The sequence below is a fragment of the Camelina sativa genome, chromosome 19 (genome assembly GCF_000633955.1).
Source record: "Camelina sativa cultivar DH55 chromosome 19, Cs, whole genome shotgun sequence".
NCBI lineage: Eukaryota > Viridiplantae > Streptophyta > Magnoliopsida > Brassicales > Brassicaceae > Camelina > Camelina sativa.
Genome location: NC_025703.1, coordinates 15,653,413 through 15,675,124, shown reverse-complemented (window position 1 = coordinate 15,675,124; position 21,712 = coordinate 15,653,413). Strand labels below are relative to the sequence as shown.

At 44.0% G+C, this 21,712-nt stretch overlaps 2 protein-coding genes and 2 pseudogenes across 4 annotated transcripts; 1 reads left to right on the top strand and 3 right to left on the bottom strand.

The window, feature by feature from the left end:
• Positions 203–13,375, top strand: LOC109130842 (annotated as a pseudogene).
• On the bottom strand, positions 14,110–16,051 carry LOC104766454 (uncharacterized CRM domain-containing protein At3g25440, chloroplastic-like). Of its 3 annotated transcripts, none has more exons than XM_010490341.2 (3): positions 15,835–16,051; positions 15,326–15,635; positions 14,110–15,242 (listed from the first exon to the last, which is right to left on the bottom strand). In XM_010490341.2, the coding sequence occupies exons 1-3, from the start codon at positions 15,966–15,968 to the stop codon at positions 14,340–14,342; spliced, it is 1,347 nt and encodes a 448-aa protein (XP_010488643.1). In that variant the 5' UTR covers positions 15,969–16,051; the 3' UTR covers positions 14,110–14,339. The 3 variants fall into 3 exon arrangements, with proteins under 3 accessions (XP_010488643.1, XP_010488644.1, XP_010488645.1); XM_010490342.2 differs by having other exon boundaries at positions 15,326–15,632; XM_010490343.1 differs by having other exon boundaries at positions 15,326–15,610; positions 15,835–15,927.
• Positions 16,507–19,130, bottom strand: LOC104766453 (poly(A)-specific ribonuclease PARN-like). Its single transcript, XM_010490340.2, has 8 exons — positions 18,805–19,130; positions 18,576–18,706; positions 18,283–18,477; positions 18,071–18,183; positions 17,854–17,970; positions 17,640–17,754; positions 17,334–17,546; positions 16,507–17,228 (listed from the first exon to the last, which is right to left on the bottom strand). Exons 1-8 carry the CDS (start codon positions 19,128–19,130, stop codon positions 16,591–16,593), a joined length of 1,848 nt encoding a protein of 615 aa, XP_010488642.1. The 3' UTR covers positions 16,507–16,590.
• LOC104766452 overlaps positions 19,522–21,712 on the bottom strand; it is a 3,253-nt pseudogene continuing 1,062 nt past the window's right edge.

Here is a 21,712-nt window from a genome sequence, read left to right as displayed (position 1 = left end):
TTTTAAATTTTCTGATAGTTAAAACAATTTCACAAAATATTTCGCTTGTTATCTAACATTTTTATAAAATTTATGTTTTTTAAAGTCATTTTTCTCTACACTTTATTAGTTCGTCTGGTCAGGCAGTCAGCATAAAGCAAAAAAAACATAAACACACAACAAGAATCAAAACCACCGGCACTTTCTTCCTTCGGAGATCACAATGATGATGTCGGAACTTCCGGAGGATTTGTTAGAGGAGATATTCTGCCGCGTTCCGGCTACATCATTGCAACGGTTACGATTTACTTGCAAACAATGGAACCTTTTATTCAACGACATGAGATTCACAAGAAAACACTTTCATAAAGCCCCAAGGCAATCTCTTATTCTCATGTTGAAGAAGTTTGGGTTTTCTTCGATCAACATCAATCTCCACAGAATTTTACCTATAGAGTTCACTGGTGAACTTAGCCTAATACACCCTTATTCAAAATTAGATCTCAGGATCTCTAAATACTGTTACAATTCTGACGGCTTATTGTTATGCGTCAGCTTAGATGCTATGCTCGTGGTATGGAACCCGTGTACCGGTCAAACCAAGTGGATCCAACACACATTGAGTGGCTACACCTGCACCTATGCTCTTGGATCCTACCAAGACAAAAAAATCTGGCAATAATAGCTACAAAATATTGAGCTACAAGGTTTATGGTGACCCAGAATTCGAAATTTATGACATAAACTCAAATCTATGGAGGAGTCTTGATGTCACAGTGGACTGCACCTATATGTACATTGGGAACGTGTCTTTGAAGGGAAAGACTTACTGGTTTGCTAGAGATGATGAAAAAGAGACACAGCTTTGCGTATTATTCTTAATCAGTTTTGATTACACAACAAAAGATTTGAACGTCACTGTCTCCCGTCTCAATATCATTGTTTGTACCGGGGATTGCACAATACTAAGTAAATAAGAGTTTAGGGGAAAGAGTGAAGCTGGTTCTCTTATTAACGATAAAAACGTGAGGTCATCACTAACACGAGTCAACATTGAGCTCGTCAGTTCACAGGAAAACTAACAAGCCAATAATGACGAGCTCGCGGAAAATAATTATACAAAAGACAATAATAGTTTTCGATGCAAAATATTGCTCTCAATACTGTCCATGTCCAACAATAGTCCCCCCTAAGTCCGGAGAGCGGTAGTTCTTCTGCGGTCAGCGGGCGTACTCGAATTGTTTGTTAATATGTCTGCTCGGCACAGATTGCCTCGGATTGCTTCTGGGGAACGAAATTACTACAGTGATTCCTCTGTAAATGCCAGGCTCGTCTTTCGAGACACTCTTCGAATGTCCAGCAGTCTTTACTTTGAGTGCGATATTCGATGAATTTCCCGAAAAAGAGCAAGTCGCAGATCGAGGTGACGGATCCTGACAGTAAAATTTCCATTTTATTTATTTATTTATGTATCCCCCATCATCTTCTTTTTCTTCTCTTCCACTCCATTAAGAAGGTAACTTTCTCTCTCTATCCTTTTACTTTTATGTTTTTGCTTTTTTTTCTCTCTCTACTTTCCTCTTCTTTGCTCAATTGCCTCTCAAAACCCTAGCTAGCCGCCATTCAAAGTCGAACTCGTGGTTGGCAATTTGAGGTCGGGAATGGCAGGTCGGCACGTTCCTGATGCTTTCGATGGATTGAGTCCAGGTAGGCTCGCTCGGTTTCGTCAGGCGGTGCCTGTAGATAAGGATCGAGGTGCCAATCTGGATCGGGTCGGCGGATTAGATAAAGGAGAAGTCGGCATTGTTTCCGAGCAAAGAGATCGGCAAGAGGAGGGTGAGTTCGCAAGTATGGATCTTCACGAGGGCGGCACAACCGTAGGAAATGATTTTGCCGACCGTCAGGTCGAGGTCGCTGCGCGTACGGCGGTTCGGAAAGGGGAGATCGGCATCATGAATAGTGGTAATGGGTTTGGCGCTGGTGAGTTCGGCAGTGGGTTCACCAATTCGAGATCGGCGAGATCGATGGTTGTTCGCGGGATCGAGCTTGTGAGTGAGGGGAATCGGCAAGAGGATGCGACCGAGGTTGGCTCTAGCTGTCACGGTAATCTAGCAGGTGTAGATCGATTCAACAAGTCGAGATCTGTGCGGCTGACAGTTTGGAGCCCTCATGTTCACGGGATTGCAGAAGACGATCTTGACGGTCGGCAAAGTGTGTTATGCTTGAATGGAGCTGAGGTTGGCACAGGGGACGAACTTAAGGTCGACATCGATGGTCGGCACTACGGTCTTGGGCGTTCCCGAGAGACTGACGACGATCTAGACGTGGGAGGCACTGATGCTGAGCTGCACAATCTAGAGCCTGAGCGGAGATTGCGTGGCGCCGACGAGGTCGGCAGTTGTCAAAACTCTTTACTGGTTGGAGATCAACAAGATGTTTGTGAAGGGGAACGGGCTGGTGATCGGAATGATGCGAACAAGGTCTCTGATGATGGCGATACCGATCTCATGATGGGAAGTCGGCACAAGACACGGTTTAGGGGTGTAGTCGAGATCGGCACTGCAGGTCGTATGGCTGATCCTTGCGAGGTCGGCACGTTTGAGGATGATGGTCGGTTTCCGCCAATCCCTCCTGCTCCAACGCGTGCGCGTGGCAAAACAATTGCAGTGATCCAACGCGTACATTCTAGAAAATATGGTATTAGTTACAAGGAGTCTTTTGACGGTTTCGATATTGATATTGGAGCGGAGTGTGGAGATCGCGGTATTGACAGTTTGGCTAATGATTATGATTTTGACGATATCCTCAAATTTAGTGAAGACAACGAGGGTAGTTCTAGTGGTTCGCCTATGGATGTTGCCCCGGTCGAGGGTGCCGGTCCAAGTTCAGCTGTTATGGGCCTTGGTGCCATTCTGATTGGTCCCGAGGTCGATCTTGCTGCTGGTCCGACTAATCATGGTCCCTCGTTGTGTACATCAGATACTATTGCTGAGATGGCACGGTGGTGCAGGATGCCCGAGGGGTTGGTTTTTTGAGCTCCTGAGTCCCACGAGCGTCCTTGGGCGCCCCCAGCTGGTTTCATCACGCTCTATGAACATTACTTTACTGAATGTGGTCTTTAGTTACCTCTACCAGAGTTTTTGACGCGTTATTGCGCGAGGCGCATGATAGCTATCTCTCAGCTTTCTGCGGGTGGTATTTGTAATGCGGCTGGTTTGGCGATACTTGGTACCAACTCTGGTGTAGAGGTTGACGTGCATTTTCTAGAGGAAGCCACCAAGTTTATGAAAGTCCGAGGTAGTCCGGGATACTTCTACACTAGTGCTAAATCAGGTCACCAGATCGTCGTCGGGGCTGAAAAGAAGATTCGTCATTGGCGGCGGTATTTCTTCTTTGTCAGGCTGGACAAGATTTCAATTGATAGTCTCGATATGTTTTACGCTACTGAGTGGAACATGTTTCCTGGTAGCTTCATTGTTTCTCATTTATAGTTGTTTGATTCTCCTTGATTGGTTTCCGACCCTTTCTTTGTGTTGGTTGTTTTGCAGATCCGGTCGTTCGCTTGTGCGCTCATCCTCCAGGTTTTTTCGATAATCTTAGGAAGATCAGAGCACTAGGGGCGCTCGATTGGCCTTCGATTACTCAGAGATCTCGTAAATTCTCTACATACTTTTACGTTTGTTGTTGTTGTGCTTGTTGGTTATTAGGTTGTCACACCTTTGTTTTTCTTTTTAGGCCTACCACGCTTAGGGATGAGAAATGTTAACACTCGTCTTCCTCGATATGCCGATCAGTTTAAGAAGGCCATTGATGCTGGGTCTTCTTCTCGCACTGCAGATGCTGAGGTGGTTGATCCTGTCGTAGGAGTTGGTTCCGAGCAGCGAGATGCAAGTGATGTCAGGTCGGCGGAGCTAGTTTCTGCTCGTGCAGACAAGAGGGCTGTCACAGTTCCTGCTGCTGCTTCGCGCGCACAGAAGAAGTCGCGTGGCGAGACTTCTGATGCCTTAGCGATCATTGTTGCTGATTTTGGGCATCCTACTCCGACGAGGAAGAGAGCTTCTCACGGCGAGGTGGTAATTCCTGAGTCTGAGTCGTCCAAGAGATCTAGGAGGGATGGCATACCGCGTGATTCCACTGAGATTGATGATTCGTTCTCCTTTTCTTCCAAGACAAAAGACGAGTTGTTCATCAACAATGGGCTCGGAAACACTTTCAGGTTGGCATTTCTCTTTATGTTTTGAGTTAATTTTTCCAGTTGCTGCCTTGATTCCTCACTTCTTACGTCTCAGGATGGTGGGGGTGTGAACCGCATGGTCGTCTCGTACGAGTGTCGCATTGCCGAGCTGGAGAAACAACTTACTGATTCTCGCGCCTCTGAGCCATCTAGGAAATTGGCTGAGGAGCTTCGCCAGGATCTTGACAAGGAGCGAGGGGTTTCTACCGCTCTCACGAAGCAAGCCGCCGGTTTCAGGAGGCAGGTGGCTGACCTCAAGGCTTCTTTTGATTCTTCCCGCTCCCGTCTCGAGCAGTTCGAGATCGACCACGCATTTCAGGATGCGCAGTTGCAGCAGCTGCAAGCGGATGTTGAGATTGCTGGCTACAGGACCCATATTGAGAGGATGAGGAAGCATATCATTGACAACAGAGCAGCAAACGATTCTCTTCTGACATTGAGCCTGGTGACGGGTACTTACGATTGTCTTCAGGAGCTGGCGAAGGGTGGTACGGTCATCCCATCGAAGACTTCGCTTGGGTTGGAAACTGACGCGACGATGTGGGAGGACAAGGTTCTTGGTTTCGACATCACCGACATTTTGGACAGCGACCTCGAGGCTCTTCCAGAGACTATGGTCGGCGTGGAGAGCACGACCGTTCCTGTGGTTCCCGCGACCATCAGGGAGGAGGTCGTCACGGCAGGGGCGCCTGTGATGTCGGACGCTCAGGATGCTGTCGAGCAGTGACTTGCCGTTGTTTCCTTGTATTGTTGGAGCTTATTCCCGTTTTGTAGCGGATGTTGAGCCGTTTAGGCGCTGTATTTGCTTTTCGGACCTTTGCATTATGACTAGACTTGCTTTATGTTTTATCCTCTGGTTTTGATGATGTGTTGATCATTCTATGAATGTGTTTTTCGAGAATCACTGGATTGGTCACTTCATCTCGAAAATATTGCCTTTGTTCTATACATTAGTCTTCAAGTTGCTCATTTTTCATCATCCACCCTTTCTTGTTTTTAAGATAAATCTCTCCTTTTGTTTTGGAATAGTTGAGATCGGTCATATGCATGTCACGACGAGGTCGGCATGGCTGAGGAGGGCGCGGGAATGGCTCACTGTGAGATCCGGTGACGTAATTCGCTCAGAGATTGAGTTTTATCGTGCTCGGATCCAGAGGTTGAGAGCTTACATTCTCGCTACGCGTCGAAAGTTCGAGCTTCATTTCCAGTTTCATCCTGTGGATGGGACTGTTGGGTATCTTGAGACTATGATCGACTAGGGATTCTTCGTTCCGAAATGGAGATGGGACCGTTTGTTAGAGGAGCGCTCTTGTCGTGAGGCGTTATTGGCTGAAGTGGAGATTCCCTATCTCGAAGAAGGCAATCTTGAGCCTATCGATAGCAGGCCCTTCGAAAGTCGTGCGGAGCTTGACGCTTGCCGAACTCGTGTCGACATATTGCGTTGTTATATTATTCAGCTAGAATGCACGGACCATTTCTTCATTGAGAGCAACCGTGCTGAAGGGATCTGCTTATATCTCGAGGAGATGGTTGCTAGGGGTGCGGACGTCCCGATGAACATGCTAGAAAGTCTGCGGAGGGAGTGCCAATCCTGGCAGGTGAAGCTCGGCAAGCTTGAGTTCGATGAACCCTCCGATGCCGATCTGGGAATTGAAGACTGAGTTTGTACTCGAGACTTGTCTGTTTCGTTAATTTTCGTTTGGGCTCAGTGTGGCCTTTCGTGGTTGGCTTATGTGATTTTGTCCTTGTGTGCTTTTGGATTATGGAATAAGAATGTTACTGTGTTTTTCCTATCCTTGGTATCGAGTTGTACTTTACGGGATGAGACGTCTCTCGGCTTATCCTATTACGTGTGTCGAATACCAAATGTTTAGGGTGGTAGTCAAGATGAGCTCATCGTACCTTTTAGGTGCGGCTCTGGTGTCCGGCTTACCCTGTGTGTGCCACGAGGTTGGCAAGAGAGTGCAAGTAAGAACTTGGCTTATACAAATTTAACCGCCTGCTAGCTGAATGCGATCTGGGTTGGCTTATTTATGCGGATTATTTCACCGTTGCATCCATGAGGAACGCGTTTTAAATCGTTCCCTTGGCCAGAGGGTCGATGTAAGAGCTGGACATCTCGCTAAGACGGGCTCGTTCGAGAGAGCTCGTTTGTGTTTTCAAGCGTTATAACTTTTGTTTTTATTTTTTTGGTATAGCTATGCCTTGTAACGGGCTGCCTACGTACCCTTAAAAAGGGATCAAGGCATTCGTAGTTCATATTACAAAGGGAGAGCTCGGTAGTACGAGCGTTTTTTTTTTCTTTTTTTTTGCGGTTTTTCTAATGGTAATAACGTTTAAGATTGCCGGAATTCCATGAACGAGGAATTGGAGTGCCATCCATGGCGAGCAGCTGGTAGACGCCGAGAGTGACGACTTTGGAAATCAGGTAAGGGCCCTCCCAGTGAGCGCCCATCTTTCCTGCGTTGAGCTCGGCGGTGTTTTCGAAAACTTTTCAGAGGACGAGATCGCCTTCGTCAAAGTGGCGTGGCTTTACTTTTTTGTTGTAATACTTAGCAGCTTGCTGCTGATAGCTTTGAATTCGGAGAAATGCCTTGTCGCGTTCTTCTTCAAGAGTGTCAAGAGTATCGAGAATCATTTTGGTATTCAGAATGTGATTGTGAACGAGCATAGAGCGTCTTAATATCGGTACGCCAATTTCCTCTGGTGCAAGGACTTCCATTCCATACGCAAGGGAGAACGGTGTCCGTCCTGTTGACCGGCGCGGAGAGGTCCGATGTGACCATAGCAAGCCATCGAGCTCGTCGGCCCAGAGACCTTCCTTATCTTCGAGTCATTTCTTTAGTCCGTCAATGATAATCTTATTGGTCGCTTCGGCCTGTCCGTTGCCTTGTGGATAACGGGGGGGTTGACTTGCTCAGTGAACTGCGTGCCGTTGTCGATGACAATCTTATATAGAATTCCGTGCCTACAAATGATGTTTTTCCATCCAAACTTCTGGACTACGTTTGTTCCGATTTTTGCGTAGGCTTCGTCTTCAACCCATTTGGTGAAATAATCCGTCATGATGAGAATGTAATTCTTCTGACGGGACGCAGGGAGATGTCCAACGATGTCCATTGCCCACCTCATAAAAGGGTATGGGGGAGAGGTCGTCCTCAACATCTCAGTTGGCGCATGGATGATTGGAGCGTGGCGCTGACATTTCTCGCATCTAGCAACGAATTTCTTGCAGTCATCGTTCATGGTTGGCCAATAATGACCATTATTGCGTATGCGTTGTGCGAGCGCGCGACCTCTGGAGTGATTACCACCGGATCCTTCGTGAACTTCTCTCATTACATCATTGATTTCTTCGGGACCGACACAAGTCAAGAGTGCACCATATATTGTCCAACGGAAGACGTTGCCATCCAGGAGTGTGTAATGCGCGCAGCAAGTCCGAAGGCGCCAGGCCTCCCACTTGTCCGAGGGGACGATGCCGTCTGCGATAAAACAACGGATTTCTTCTTGCCAATCGTGTGGTCGTTCGCAAGGTTCGGGGTTGGGCTGGGCGTGCGACGATGACGCTTGTCCTTGAGACGATGAAACTTGTTCTTGAGATGGTGACGCTTGTTCTTGAGGCGACGACGTTTGTCCTTCTTCGATAGACGTGGATCCTTGCTCGGCCGAGCACTCAACAGGTGTTGGTGGTACACTTGTCGATGGTTCAACGACGAATAGCATGAGCACGGGAGTGCCGTCAACTGTTTCTTTTTTTTTTTATTTTGTTCACTGAAAGTCTCATCTTCGATAATCTTTTTCTTTTTTTTATCTTGAACATTGGGCTCGGCGTTTGCAGGGAGATTGATGCTTGGTTGATCGATGCTCTCGACAGGGATAACTTGGAGGAGGTCCGGGTCGGACATTGACACGAGGACTGCCAGGGCGTCGGCCGGTGCGTTGTCGCTTCGGGGAATTTTGTTCAGCTCAAACGTCTCAAAAGTGTTAGATAGGTCTTGGACGACTCTGAGATAGGCATCCATGCAGTCGTTCTTTGCCTCATAGTCGCCGCTAAACTGGTGGGTTACCAGTTGTGAGTCAGAGAAGACATGTATCCTTTTTACCCCGATTCTACCTGCCAATCTGATTCCTGCGATTAGGGCTTCGTACTCGGCCTCGTTGTTTTAGGCGGCAAAGGTGAGCCGGAATGATTGCTCGTGTACTTCACCTGTTGGTGAAACGAGGTGTATGGCGATCCCGGAGCCGTGTCAAGAGGAAGCACCGTCAATGTGCAGTGTCCACTTATCTTCTCGCGGGGAACTGGACTCTAGTTCAGGGGGGAGCTCGACCAAGAAATCAGCGAGCACTTGAGACTTTGCACAGGTGCGGTTTTTATATTCGATGTCGTACTCGCTGAGTTCCACTGCCCATTTCGCCAGACGGCCTGATTGACTGGGGCTGTGGAGAATGGTTTGCATGGGTTGATTGGTCAATACTTCAACAGTGTGGGATTGAAAATATGGCCGAAGTTTCTTGGCCGAGATAACTACAGCATAGGCGAGGTTTTCTAACGTGGGATAGCGGAGCTCGGCTCCGTCAAGGCTTTTACTTACATAGAAGATTGGGTGTTGTTCTCTCATGTCCTCCTTGATTAATACGCCACTGACTGCCGAGCCGGAGACAGCGATGTACAGATACAGAGTTTTGCCCTGATCGGGCTTTGCTAGGACGGGGGGAGTAGCTAGATAGTTCTTGAGTTCCTGAAAGGCGGACTCGCACTTATCATCCCATTCAAACTTCTTGTTGTTGCGAAGAACCTGGTAAAACGGTAGACACTTATCGGTAGAACGTGAAATAAATCTGTTCAGAGCAGCGATCCTCCCGGTGAGGCGTTGAACTTCGCGAGTGTTGCGTGGAGACGGGAGGTTGGTAAGCGCCGAAATAGCTTTGATACCCCTCTTGGTGACGAGGTATCCTAAGAATTCTCCAGAAGTTACACCGAACGAGCACTTGGCTGGGTTCAGCTTCATATTGTACCTGTTTAGTACTTCAAAACACTGAGCAAGATGCGAGACGTGATCGGCGGCACGGGTCGATATCACCAGCATATCATCGATGTAAACTTCCATGGTTTGCCCAAGCTGGTCGGCAAACATGCGGTTAACAAGGCGCTGATAGGTCTCACCAGCGTTTTTTAAGCCAAATGGCATAACCTTGTAACAGTAAGTTCCCTGATCGGTGATGAAGGCTGTTTTCTCCTGATCGTTCTTGTGCATCATAATCTGGTTATACCCCGAGTATGCATCCATGAACGATAAAAGTTCGTTCCCCACGGTTGCCTCGACTAGTTGGTCGATTCGTGGTTGGGGGAAGCTATCCTTTGGGCACGCCTTGTCGAGATCGGTTAAATCGACGCAAACCTGCCACTTGCCGTTCTTTTTCTTTACCACGACTGGATTGCTTAACCAGTCGGGATACTTAACCTCTCTAATAGACCTAGTCTCGAGCAATTTTTTGACTTCCTCGTTGACGGCGGCGGTACGCTCTAGACCGAGCTTTCGTCGCTTTTGTTTGATAGGCTTGAATGTCGGGTCCACATTGAGCTCGTGGCAGGTTATGCTGGGGTCGATGCCGGTAATATTGCTCATGTTCCAAGTGAAGGTTGTGGCAAGTCGGCACCGATCCCTACGCAACGAGTTGCGTCAGAAGAGTTGATGTTTACTTGGATGACTGATTCGGTGTTAGGGCGAACACGACTATTTGGCCGCTCGGCTGAGTCCGAAATGGTGAATGTCCGGGCGTTGCGTTGCTGTCGTTCAATAATGAAGCAAGTTCTTGCTACCAGCGGATCCTCTCGTAGTGTAAATATTCCTCTAGAGGTTGGGAACTTTACACATTGGTGGTAAATTGACGCCACGACCTTCATCTTATGCAGCCAAGGAGTGCCGAGGATGACGTTGTATACGATCGGCTTGTCGACGATAGCAAAGTTGATGCAATGCATTGTCCCACCCACATAGACTGGTAGCATGATCTTGCCTACCGTCATCATCGTGTCACCGTCGAACCCGGTGAGAGGTTGAACATCGTGTTCGGCAGTCCGTAGGTCGACCTCCATTTGAATGAGCACATCCTTAAAAATGACGTTTACTGAGCTGCATGTATCGATCAAGATTTTGGTGACCATGCTTTCACCGATCTCCATCTCGACCACAAGTGGATCATTGTGCGGCCCAGTTAGACCCAAGGCGTCGGCCTCGATGAACACGATTGGATCGGAGTTCATAGTAGGTTCCGTGCTTTGAGCTAACCATTCTCGCTTGACCTCTGATCCCCACCGGTAAACTTTGATAGAACGGACCGAGTCTTGGTAAGTCGCCAGACCTCCCATGATCATATTTATTCTTCGGTGCGGAGCTGGAGCGTTCGCATCTTCAGCTGGCTTGGGGTTCCTTTTATGGGTTAATGCTGGGGGCGGGGGCAGGGTTTCGGGTCCTTGTTGTGGCGCGGGGGCGGTGTCATACCGCTTACTCGGATTTTTGTTCTTAGGGTTAAAGAAGTGGTTATCCTTGTGGGCTGTTATTTGTCGTCGCTCGATGTCGACGTCAATTTGGCCCTCTTTGAATTTGTCGAGCAATATTTGTTGGATGGTGCGGCACTCTTCTGTTGAATGTCCTTCTCGCTTGTGGTACTCACAATATTTTTTGCCACCTTTACCTAATGGGTCTCAGACCCACTTGTTATTCCAAGGCTTTGATGAAGATGCTTCGGGATCTTGATTACTAACTGCAAATGCTTGAACATTCTTTTCTTTTTCCAACTTATCATCGTACTCCTTGTCAAAATGTTGACGAGGTTCGTGATGCTCGTCTTGTGCCTTCTCCTTTCCTTTGGCCGATTTGGGGGTCAGCGGTTCTGGACGGTTCTTCCTTGATGCCCTTTCTTTGTCTAACTCGATGTATCTGTTAGCACGGTGTAGTGCATCATCAAGAATCAAAGGCTCGTGGATTATGATGTCCTCCCTAAATCGAGAGCCGTGAGAAAGGGCATTGCGGAAAGCTGATATTGCTGTATCGTCGGCGATCAAGAGCTTCGAGACGATTCTTTTAAACCTCTCCATGAAGTCGCAGAGATATTCGTTGTTCTACTGGAACATGTTCCAGAGATCGGCGTTCGAGGCACCTCAAATCATAATCGTGGAGTGGTGCTGGAGAAAGGCAGTGGTCATCTCGTGATAGCTTCCTATCGAGTTCGGCGGGAGCCGGGAGAACCATCCTAAAGCTTCATGAGCTAAATTCTCGAAAAACTGCTGGCAGCAGCCAGTTTCGTACTCTTCTTCGCTGAAATGAGCTCAGCTAATTGCAAAACTCATTGATGTCAAAAACGGTTTTGGATCATCTAATCCATTATACGGGTTAAACTTGAATTTGTTAATGTAACGGACACGAACGCTGAACTTCCTCGAGCACTTGATCAAGATTGGGAGCGGAGCTCGTTGCTCGGTGGACTCTGGAGGAGAGTTCGTGGACCATCATCTCTAAGTGCCGTATGGTTTCGTCCTTGAGAACTCCCTCAGACTATCGGGTCCGCAGTGTTGGGGTCGGTGAACTTCCACTATGCTGGTCTTGGTCTTCCTGCTGCTCGTCGGTTGGCTCCTCTCTGCTGCGTCTATCGACGGATCCCACGATTATGGACACAGGGCGGCGTCTGTGGCTATCATATCGATCTTCCACAGATAGTTGTGGTGGGGGAGGATTGTCGGCAGGACTGCTCTCGTTTCGTCGCTCGCTCTTCCTTTGCTGGAGCTTGCTGATCTGATTCTGGGAGGCCTCCTGTGCAGCTGCAATTGCTTCGAGTCATTCGTTTGTTTGTACTTCCTGGCCGTCGAGCCGATCGAGAATGACCTGCATCAGATCATTGAGCCCGCTCCTTTGTACGGGCAAAACGTTGGGGAGAGCGGCGCTAGGGAGAATGGCGTTGGGGAGGACGGCGTTGGGGAGAACGACGACGTTGGTGAGAGTGGCGCTGAGGAGAGCGGTGGCGTTGGTGACCAGCTGGTCTGCGGCAGGTCCAGCTTCAGCGTGTGCAGCTACGAGAGGCTCAGAGGGCGCGTCGGGCGCTGACAGAGAGGTTGTGTTCGGCAGGGAGCCCTCGGTTGAGGTCGTCGTGGATGGTGGAGGCGGGACAGTTCGTATTCTCGTTTGCCCCCATCGTTGCTCCATTGGTTGTTCGGAAGTGTTGTTGAGATCTTCCTTGGAATTCGTCATGAGTTCTGAATCTTCGTGGAAATGCGGACCGTCAGTCTTGATTCGTCAAAAAGAAGCGCTCTACTCTAGGCCCACGGTGGGCGCCAATTGTTTGTACCGGGGATTGCACAATACTAAGTAAATAAGAGTTTAGGGGAAAGAGTGAAGCTGGTTCTCTTATTAACGATAAAAACGTGAGGTCGTCACTAACATGAGTCAAGATTGAGCTCGTCAGTTCACAAGAAAACTAACAAGCCAATAATGACGAGCTCGAAAGCAGAAATGAATTACACAAAAGACAATAACAGTTTTCGATGCAAAGTATTGCTCTCAGGGTATTGTGCGGGGGTCAGGATGGTGATCCCAATAAATGCTGTTTCCTTTTATAGGCGACTGTTGACCTATGGTTCCTTAGGGTTTCCAACGCGAAATGCCGAGATTACCCTCTGCGAAATGTTAATGACCTTCTCATTTCATCGGGCCCAAATCACAATTAATCTGTTTTGTTGGGCCGAGTGGCATATTGGGCGCAGTTAATGTCCAACAATTATGGTTACCAAAACGTCTATATATCTCTTGTTGGAGAAGATAAATTTTCCGTCTTATAACAGCGAATATATACATTGAAGACAGAGATATGGGTGACAAATAAGATTGGTAACAAGACCAAAGTGTTGTCGTGGATCAATTAGCGGTGGATCAGTTGAAGGTGGAACTTAGTTTCCACGTAAAATTCTTGGTAGATGAGGAGAAGAAACTCTTCGTGTTTACTCAATACGCAAAACAAAATGGCAAAAACATGGTATCCATCGTTGGAGAGGACAATGAAGTTAGGGAAGTGGCTTTTAAAGACGAATATAGACCATTTTTGTTCAATTATGTTCCAAGTTTGACTCAATTCCAGCAAGGTAATGATTTAAGCAAAGTCTATTAGCAAACCTCTTTCTTTTTTTTTTTTTGGTTTTTCTTAACTTGTTTAATTCCCTGTTAGGTGTTTTCCCTATATTCGTTGCTTTGTAATTAACACAGTTTTTTAAAAGTTTTATGATCAATGATGTTTCCTTACATAAACAAGAGTTATGTTTCAGTTTTAGCTTCTGACATTTGACAGCAAAGTCAAGACCTTTGGATATTTTTTTTTCTAGGGTTGTGGAATGAAATATCTCATGAACAAGAACATGGTTAGACTGGACCATCTGAGAAACTTTGTGTATTTTTTTTTTATTTTTGCAATCGAGGAGTTAGAAGACTGAACGACCCATTACGTGAAGAGTTTGGCCCAGTCAATTATAAAACTACTAATTTGTCCCACATCGAACAAAACCAACACTAGAAGTCGAAGGACTCCCATATAAAACAACATTTGGTGCTTCACTTCATAACTCATGGAGCCGTGTAGTGAGCACAAAGCGAACTATTCTTTCGCCTTTTACTAAAGAATACCGTGTGCTCTCCACTTTAAACGGCAGACACCTATTTTTGGAGGAGTAACTTCTTTCGAAGTTTGCTCCATTAAAGCCTCCTAGTTCAATTTTAACTAGTTCTCAATCCTAGGAATAGGTTGTGTAGTAGTATGATTTTGATTGTCTTAAGTTTGCTGAATAACAAATCCTTCTAAAGCAGATAAAATTGATTCATACCGCTCCATGATTTTACATCGCATCTCAGTGATTTCGAAATGACAAGAAACTTAACCTTCACTTTGGAGCTTTTACATTCACGCAAAAATTCTAAAACTGAAGCAAAATTTATTCTCCTAACCACATGTTATCAATTTCCTATCACAGAACTAATAATAAAGCTTCGAGCATGATAAGAAAGAAGATATACTTGTGACTTTGTTGAACACATCAACACTTGTACCAAATTGTGAGATGAGCAAAGATGATGATTGCTTATTATCGTCTTTTCTTCTTTAAAAGCGAAGCAGCACGAAGAAACATCTTATCAACTTCATCAAAGTCTGGAGACTTATCATCATTCTCCTCATCTTCTGATTTAGCCTTCCCCGGATCCCCAAAGTCTTCCTCTTCTCTGCTGTTGTTTATCGCTGGGAACTTCTCAAACTCTTCGAGAAAAAGCGGTCGCTCTGTTTTCTCGTCTTCTAATTCCGAATCAGTCTCAAAAATATCAGAAAGATCTGAATCCGTTGCTAGTTCTGATCCTGCTTCTTCTTCTTCTTCTTCTTCTTGCTCATCCTCCAAACACTCTCCGCTTCTTTCTATAATCTTCTTCAACTCTTCCGACCTCTCCTGAGTATCATCAACCTTAACATTCAGGTCATCTCGCTTCGTTTCACCTTGCGCTTGAATCAACTGAAGCTCTTGTTCAAGCCTCGGAATATACTTTCTAACCGCACGAAGCGCATCCCTGCATTTAGATTTGTCCAAAGCCTTTTTCCTCGGAAGAGTAATCCTCGGCGACATGATCTCAGTCGGAGGTTGAACATAGTTCTTCCCTCTGTACATAATCACCGTGTTCCCTTCGTGTACATCAAGCACAATCCCACCAGTCAACCTCGCTAACTCAACAGCAATCTCCTTCACTTCATCAGGCGTAAACGTTTTGATAACAACCTGTAACGTCTGATGCTTCTTCCAGTGAAGATGCATGTTCAGAATCACTCCTTGGTATATACCACGTCTCCCTACCGGAACATAGTTCTTGCACTTCAACCCCATTTTCAGATAATAAAAATGCTCTTCTGGTGTCAATATCTCAGGGTCATGTCTCGTTTCCGCTGACTCTGAAGGTTCCAGCTTCTTCATCGTCTCCATAAGACGTTCCTCTTTCTTCCGAGCCTACGGTAATAATAACAGACGTAAACACCAACATAAGAGATAACAACAAAAACACATTTTGGTTAACAAAATAAAAAGCTAACCTTTCTTAGTTTGTTAAGTATCTTTTCTTCAGATGTCATTCTTTCAAACTCTTTCTTTTTCTTCCACCGGAAAAACTTTAGCCACCGCACAACCGCTCGTTTACCTTTCAGTTTTTTCCTCTTCGGTTTAGTAGAAGCTACTACTACTCCATCTTGACTCAAACTGTTGTCAGATTTGCTCATGGAATCATCAGTCTCACGAGCTGGAGTTGAATGAAACCAAGATGATCTTAACAAGCCAACGCTCCACATTGGTCCATTAAGAGACTCCTTATGCAACAACACCTTGCACAAAATATTACCAGAGCTACTACATTATAAGTTAATGTCTGTGCAAATAAACTCTGAGCAATCGAAATTAACAGTAACAATTTTGACTCTAGAACTCAATTTGAATCCAATTTCATAGTTGATCAATCAAAAACTCGATTCACATCAAAGCAAAAATCTTAGCATAAGTGGCTCGAACTCTGTATGCTCCTAATGATTTGATGGAAGACTAGTAATACCTGAGAGAGCGACTCGTGGAATTAAAGTTGGAAAAGAGCGGCGAGGAGGAGGTTAAGAACCCTAGCTGGCGATATTTACGGCGTAGAAGCATTGAGGCCGACGTCGAAACTCTAGCCGCCGTCAGAAACCCCATCTCTCTCTGACCGACGGTGTTAACTGCCTCTGCCGCCTAGCCTAGTGCGTTTTACGGAAGCTAAATCGGCCTCTCTCTCTCCACACAACAATTACAGGTTCGTAGACCGGGTTTAACCTGTCACGTCTCGACCAAACCAATATTTCGGTTTGGTTCAGTTTGTTTTTTGGTCACGGTTTGGTTCAAGTTCTTTTTAGCCAAAAACAGACAAATGAGAGATTCTGTTGTTTGTGTAAATGAGTTTCCAAATGTTAGCTCAAAAGTAATGAAAGGAAGAAACATGATCATCTCCATGAAGACCAAATTTGCTGATCATCTTCTTGGGATCTTCTAGGGTTCTTTCCTTTGCTTCAGGAATAAGCTGAATGCTTCTCTTTGTCCTTCTCTTCCATTATTTCTTGACACACGAAAAGGTTACCAACCAAACTCCATCCGCATCATATCTGTTACGTCTGTTTCGTGTATGAGAATATATATACCACCAACACTTTCTAAAGAACAAAGGGATTCAAAAATGCATAGTAACTTCAGTCAGATCTTAGACAAAGAAATGGAAGAACAAAATTGCATTAATGTTCTCAATTTGGGTATACATTGGTTTTGTGATGACCAGAAGAACTAATCATAGCTCATAAAAATTTATAGCTAAATCGTTTGACCAATCGATCTCTGATGGGTTGCTGTCCGTATCAGGATCGGTATCTGAAGATTCCAATGTTTTGTCTAAAGATTCCGCCAAGTCAGCCTCCCAGAAGCCAAGTCTACATGCTTTCTTGTAAGTCTCGTAACCTGCTGCTCTTAACCCTTCTGCAACCATCTCTCTTAAAGAACCACAAAGTTGCTCTTCATTGTTAACAGCACTGAGGAAAGTTTCTGAAGGACCTGACTCCCAAAATACCACGATTGCACAGCTCTTGTCTAAATATTTAACATCAAACTCTTGCGCAAAGACGGGGTGCGACTTTTGTAGAGCATTCTTCAGATTTGCAGCTGTCATCTTTTTTGCTAATCCCCATATGAACACCAAGTTCTCAGAGCTTACTCTCCGGCTGTTCTTTGACCAGACTTTGACATTCTCATCGCCTGCGTTTTTAGAGCATGAGGTGATAGAGCTTTCGTGTTCATCAGAAGCCAAAGCTTGGAAATCTTCAGTCGATAGATCTGATTTCTGTATGGTACGGAGTTTTGCAAATAGCTGAGATATCATTACAGCATTCTGCCCGTGACTCTGATAGCTCTCACTTAATTTGACCGGAGAGCCTAATAAGAGAAGCCAGTAAAAGTCAATATCCATTTCACACAAATTTCATATGTTTACGAAAGCTCACAAAACAGTAATCTACATCTTTGAAAGAGAGCTCTCACCTTGATTAGCCACTTCCACATCCACAGGTGCGAAGAACCGATTCAAGGAGGACATAGCTGCAGGTAGATTACTTATATTACTTAAGGGACTAATCTCTTTCATGAACTGACTGAGATCCACAACATTAGGAAATGCAGAGCTCAATGAACTGCTGAAGTCATCAACATTTGCAGGTAGAGGACCCAGGAATTTGGCATGAATGGAAGTAAGATCTGCAAAAAGTTGAGCATAAGATTATCATCCATGGAGGAAGGCGGGGAAAAGCTAATTTACATGCAAACTAAGGAGGAGAAATTTGTGATTACCACTAAGATAATTTTGCGAAATGATAGGTTTCTGTGACGAGGAAATCAAATCGATCACTTCCCGGAAGCCACGAACTCGCCTGTTTTCTTTGTTTTCAAGATCTTGAAGCTCTCTCTGTCCAAGAACATAAATTCAGATACAATTTATTCAAGAGACCTTCACCATCATTATCAGTCATTTCCAGCTAAGGAATATCCAAACTAATCTCCCTACCTTAAAAAGATCCTTGTCCTCCTTCGAACTCATGAAGACAGTACGGACAGCTTGTGTTCCTCTGCTCTTTGAAGCGATGAGTAGAGGGACAACATCTTCAGAGAACTCAGTCAACATCTGAAGTGACAAATTCAGAAGCATATTAAGAAATTTATCAAACTAGCCATTAATATACAGACTGCATTTATCGTTCCAACTATCAACTGAGCTTATTTACCTCTAGAATGAGTTGCACTTGACGCTCACTGCAAACATCAATAGTCAAACACAGCCTTGAACCATACTGCTCACTCCCTAACACCAGTCTTCTCAGAGAGCTCACTAAATCATCTGAAAATTAAACAAACAGAAACATCATATAAAAAAAAAACTTGAAAACTGAGAGCAAAATGAGATTCATATGACATTATCTAACACTCGCTATTACACCATCTCCTGTCTTTATGCTTGACTCTACACAAGATTTTCTCCAATTCTTGACACGTGACCTAATCCTTCCAACAAAGACAGTATCAGCTACAGTAGCTGGAGAAGAAGAAGACACAGCGATAGGATCAGCTAATATCGGATTCCCCGATAGAAACTTCGATGCAGACTCTTGAGCTCTAGATAAGTATGAAATTCCTGTTCAAAATGAATTAATCAAACTACAGTTTAGAGACCAAACTCCTTAAAAGAGACGAATGAGAGGTTACAAAAGAGATAGAGCAGCAAAACTAAACCTTCATAGATGCAAGTGTTGAAATCAAATCCTTCTCTAGCCATTGATGTTAAACGTGAAGCTTGACAAGAGAAGCTATAAGAAGGCATCCCACACTTCAATTCATCCCGAGGGAACAAATGAAAGTTATATCTACAAAAACCCATAAACCCTAATCAAACAATTTGGCATAAAGGAAGAAACTTGAGAACAGAGAGAGAGAGAGAGAGAGAGAGGTTTAAGAGTCATACGGATGAACGGTGAGTTTGGAGCCTTGAAGAGAGAAAGGGCAGAGAGCGAACTGAAGAATCTGGTAACGTTCAGCGGCGTATTTAGCTTTCAAGTAGCTAGTTTGCGGCGTATCAATGGCGGAGACACGGTGCCACGCGGCGGCATACGAGCCGGTGTTTTGTAGTGAGAGAGCTATGAAGTCTGATGAATCGATGGAAGCACGAATCTTATCGAGGGTTACATGAAAGTTAGATTTTTTCACTTGCTTTACACTCCATCTTCCTTGGTTTAGGGTTTTGCTATTGCCGGCGGTGGCGCAGATTGACGAAAGGAAGCGTCTTTGCATTTTTGAGCAGCACCGGAATGGTGGTGAGAAGGAGACGGTTTCAATTAGTAACGAGATTTCGGTTCGGTTCGCTTCCGGTTCAACTTTTATGGTTTTCTAAAATTTTTGGTTTATTAGTAAATAGTAATAGTTTATACAGTTTGGTACGATTTGATTTTGGTTTGGATTATTGTTAAAATTACACAGTGTATCTCAATTTTTTTAATTTTAATTTCTCTTAAAAATACAAAACTTCACATGATTTTTTTTTGAAGCATTTTTAGCTATACGAAATTAGAATCCTTCGCATTTTTATAAATTACATTACAAAAACTAAAGGTTTTACTAAGGGGGGGAAAACATTAATTTTATTAAAATTGAAGTTGAGAGAAAACATGAATTTTATTGTAATTTATATCTTTTTTCCGGCTAGGAAACGGCTATAGAAGTCCAAAGCTTCACGCGGTTTGTATTCTGGAACGGTATGTCCTGAACCCTACAAGCAAAATATTCGAACATTAACACAAACAAACACAACGTTTATATCATATATATATGTAGAATATGAAGAAAAATGAGTGTGATCCTTACTTTGACGGTTATAAATGTGAGATTGTTCGCATACCCTTGCGTAAACCTATACCATACCCAAATCGTGGAAACAGTGAGTTGAGAAACAAATTGATAGAAAGATAGTTGTGAAAGAAAAGAAAAAAGAAAAAAAACGAATTACCCGGCAACTTGGTGATTTGAAAACCATGGCCTCCATTCATCAATCACTTTGTATCCCATTGCCTTAGTCCATGCTTCAGAGCCAGTATATGGTACACACATATCATGATCTCCGCTGCAAAGAATAAAACTTTTATTATATATTTATATGTTTTATATTCTCACTGGTTATACTTTTAGTTACCCTTTAATTCAGTTCTATGCACCTGTAAATGAGAGCACGAATGCCACTAAGAGTGAGGTTTCTATGGAGTTCGATCATGCTACCAGTGTCGTGCGTATATTCGAGTTTGTCTGAGCATAGCATCCATTTTCCAATCTCGCTTTCCTATCAAAGTTTCGAAAAAACAAACTCGAAGATGTCAAAATATTATCCATCAACAATCAACTTATAACAAAAACATATAGAGAAAATTATGATGATGAATTGGATAAAGACCTCTTTAGCATGAATCGCTTTCCTTACAGCTGGATCGTTCAACCATTTGGTCGCAACTACATCGTTCTGCATCCATTATTAACTTTTAGTTTTTAAAATAGTAGAGAAACGTATGAAATCAAATGTATCACATTCATTTCTACAGATTTTAATTTGATAAAATCAAATTATTGTTTCCAATGATCAAAAGTTAGCAAAAAAATATAAGAGGAAAGATGCATGATGTGGGTTTAATTTACTACTTACAACGCAAGGAACACTAGATTCAGCGAGGAGTTGAGACCAACTGGGTACAATGCCTGGACGCACAACGGAACCTAGAGGCCATGCACGACCAAACATTCTCTTTCTCACTGCCAATGGCCTTTCTGTTTTGCCTAGCGTAAGGAGACTCTTAGGCAGAGATCCGATAACTAAGGCGGATAGAGATGTTCCGTGGTAGCACGGTTCTAGGATGTTATATATGTTCAATGAGCTCACAGTGTCTGATACTTTTTTGATCTTATTAAGACATTGTTTACTTTGTTTTGATTGACCAGTATTATATAGTACGTTCCTTTGCACACTAATTTAGTTTCCTGCCATTTCGTATTACACATTAGTGGAACAAGAAAATAATGAAGAAAAAAACGAGGATTATTGAAAAATTGACCAACAAGATCAAACCTCATATAGTTCATCAGAGATAAGTCCCATCCCATGTGTGAAGGGAACAAGAGCATTAGCATCAAACACCTCATCAGCAACTCCATTGCCCACCAAATATCCCTATACAACTCAAATTAAGATTCCAATATACGAATACATTAATTAGCATCCTTAATATACTTAAAGGTGTTTCTTTAACTCCAAAACCATAGTGAACTTTGAATCTGAATATTTATATATTCTTAACTACTGGTCGTACCTTTAAGTTGATAACCGGATTTGTCACTTTCTTATGTTTCTTACTTGTTTTGTTTGTTCTCATTGCATTTTTATTTCCTACAACAGCAAAAAATGATGAGAAAAATTGGAGAGTAGATTATTTTCTAAGTCAGCTAACATATGCAAATTAAATGAGTTAAGATGATGACCTTTAACAACTTGAGAAGCAAGAGTTGGCACATAGATACCAGCATATGATTCTCCTGAGATAAAGAACGGATTTGACTGAAACTGTGGAAACATCTTAAACCACTATTGAACAGTGGAGGCAATAGTTAGTTTCTTGACTCACACAAAACACAAGGAATTTTTTTAAAAATTCTAATCACATTCTTATGTCACCTCGACAAGGAATGTGTAAGAATCAGAAGCGGTTTTTGTATCATTAGTTGTATAATCAGCATTTTTCTTTGAGTAAGAGAATCCTACACCAACTGGAGAGTCAAGGTATATGATGTTGGACACCTGAAAAAAAAGTACATTCTTAAAAAGTTAGAGCAATTTC

Excerpts from the sequence above, each read along its gene's own strand:
- LOC104766454 (XM_010490341.2), bottom strand. The coding sequence starts at position 15,968 with ATGGGGTTTCTGACGGCGGCTAGAGTTTCGACGTCGGCCTCAATGCTT. Across the intron at positions 15,636-15,834 it reads TCCACGAGTCGCTCTCTCAG|TAGCTCTGGTAATATTTTGT; the intron begins GTATTACTAGTC and ends CTTATAATGTAG. Across the intron at positions 15,243-15,325 it reads TACTTAACAAACTAAGAAAG|GCTCGGAAGAAAGAGGAACG; the intron begins GTTAGCTTTTTA and ends TTATTACCGTAG.
- LOC104766453 (XM_010490340.2), bottom strand. The coding sequence starts at position 19,130 with ATGCAAAGACGCTTCCTTTCGTCAATCTGCGCCACCGCCGGCAATAGC. Across the intron at positions 18,184-18,282 it reads AAGCATAAAGACAGGAGATG|ATGATTTAGTGAGCTCTCTG; the intron begins GTGTAATAGCGA and ends TTTAATTTTCAG. Across the intron at positions 17,229-17,333 it reads TGTGGAAGTGGCTAATCAAG|GCTCTCCGGTCAAATTAAGT; the intron begins GTGAGAGCTCTC and ends TTCTCTTATTAG.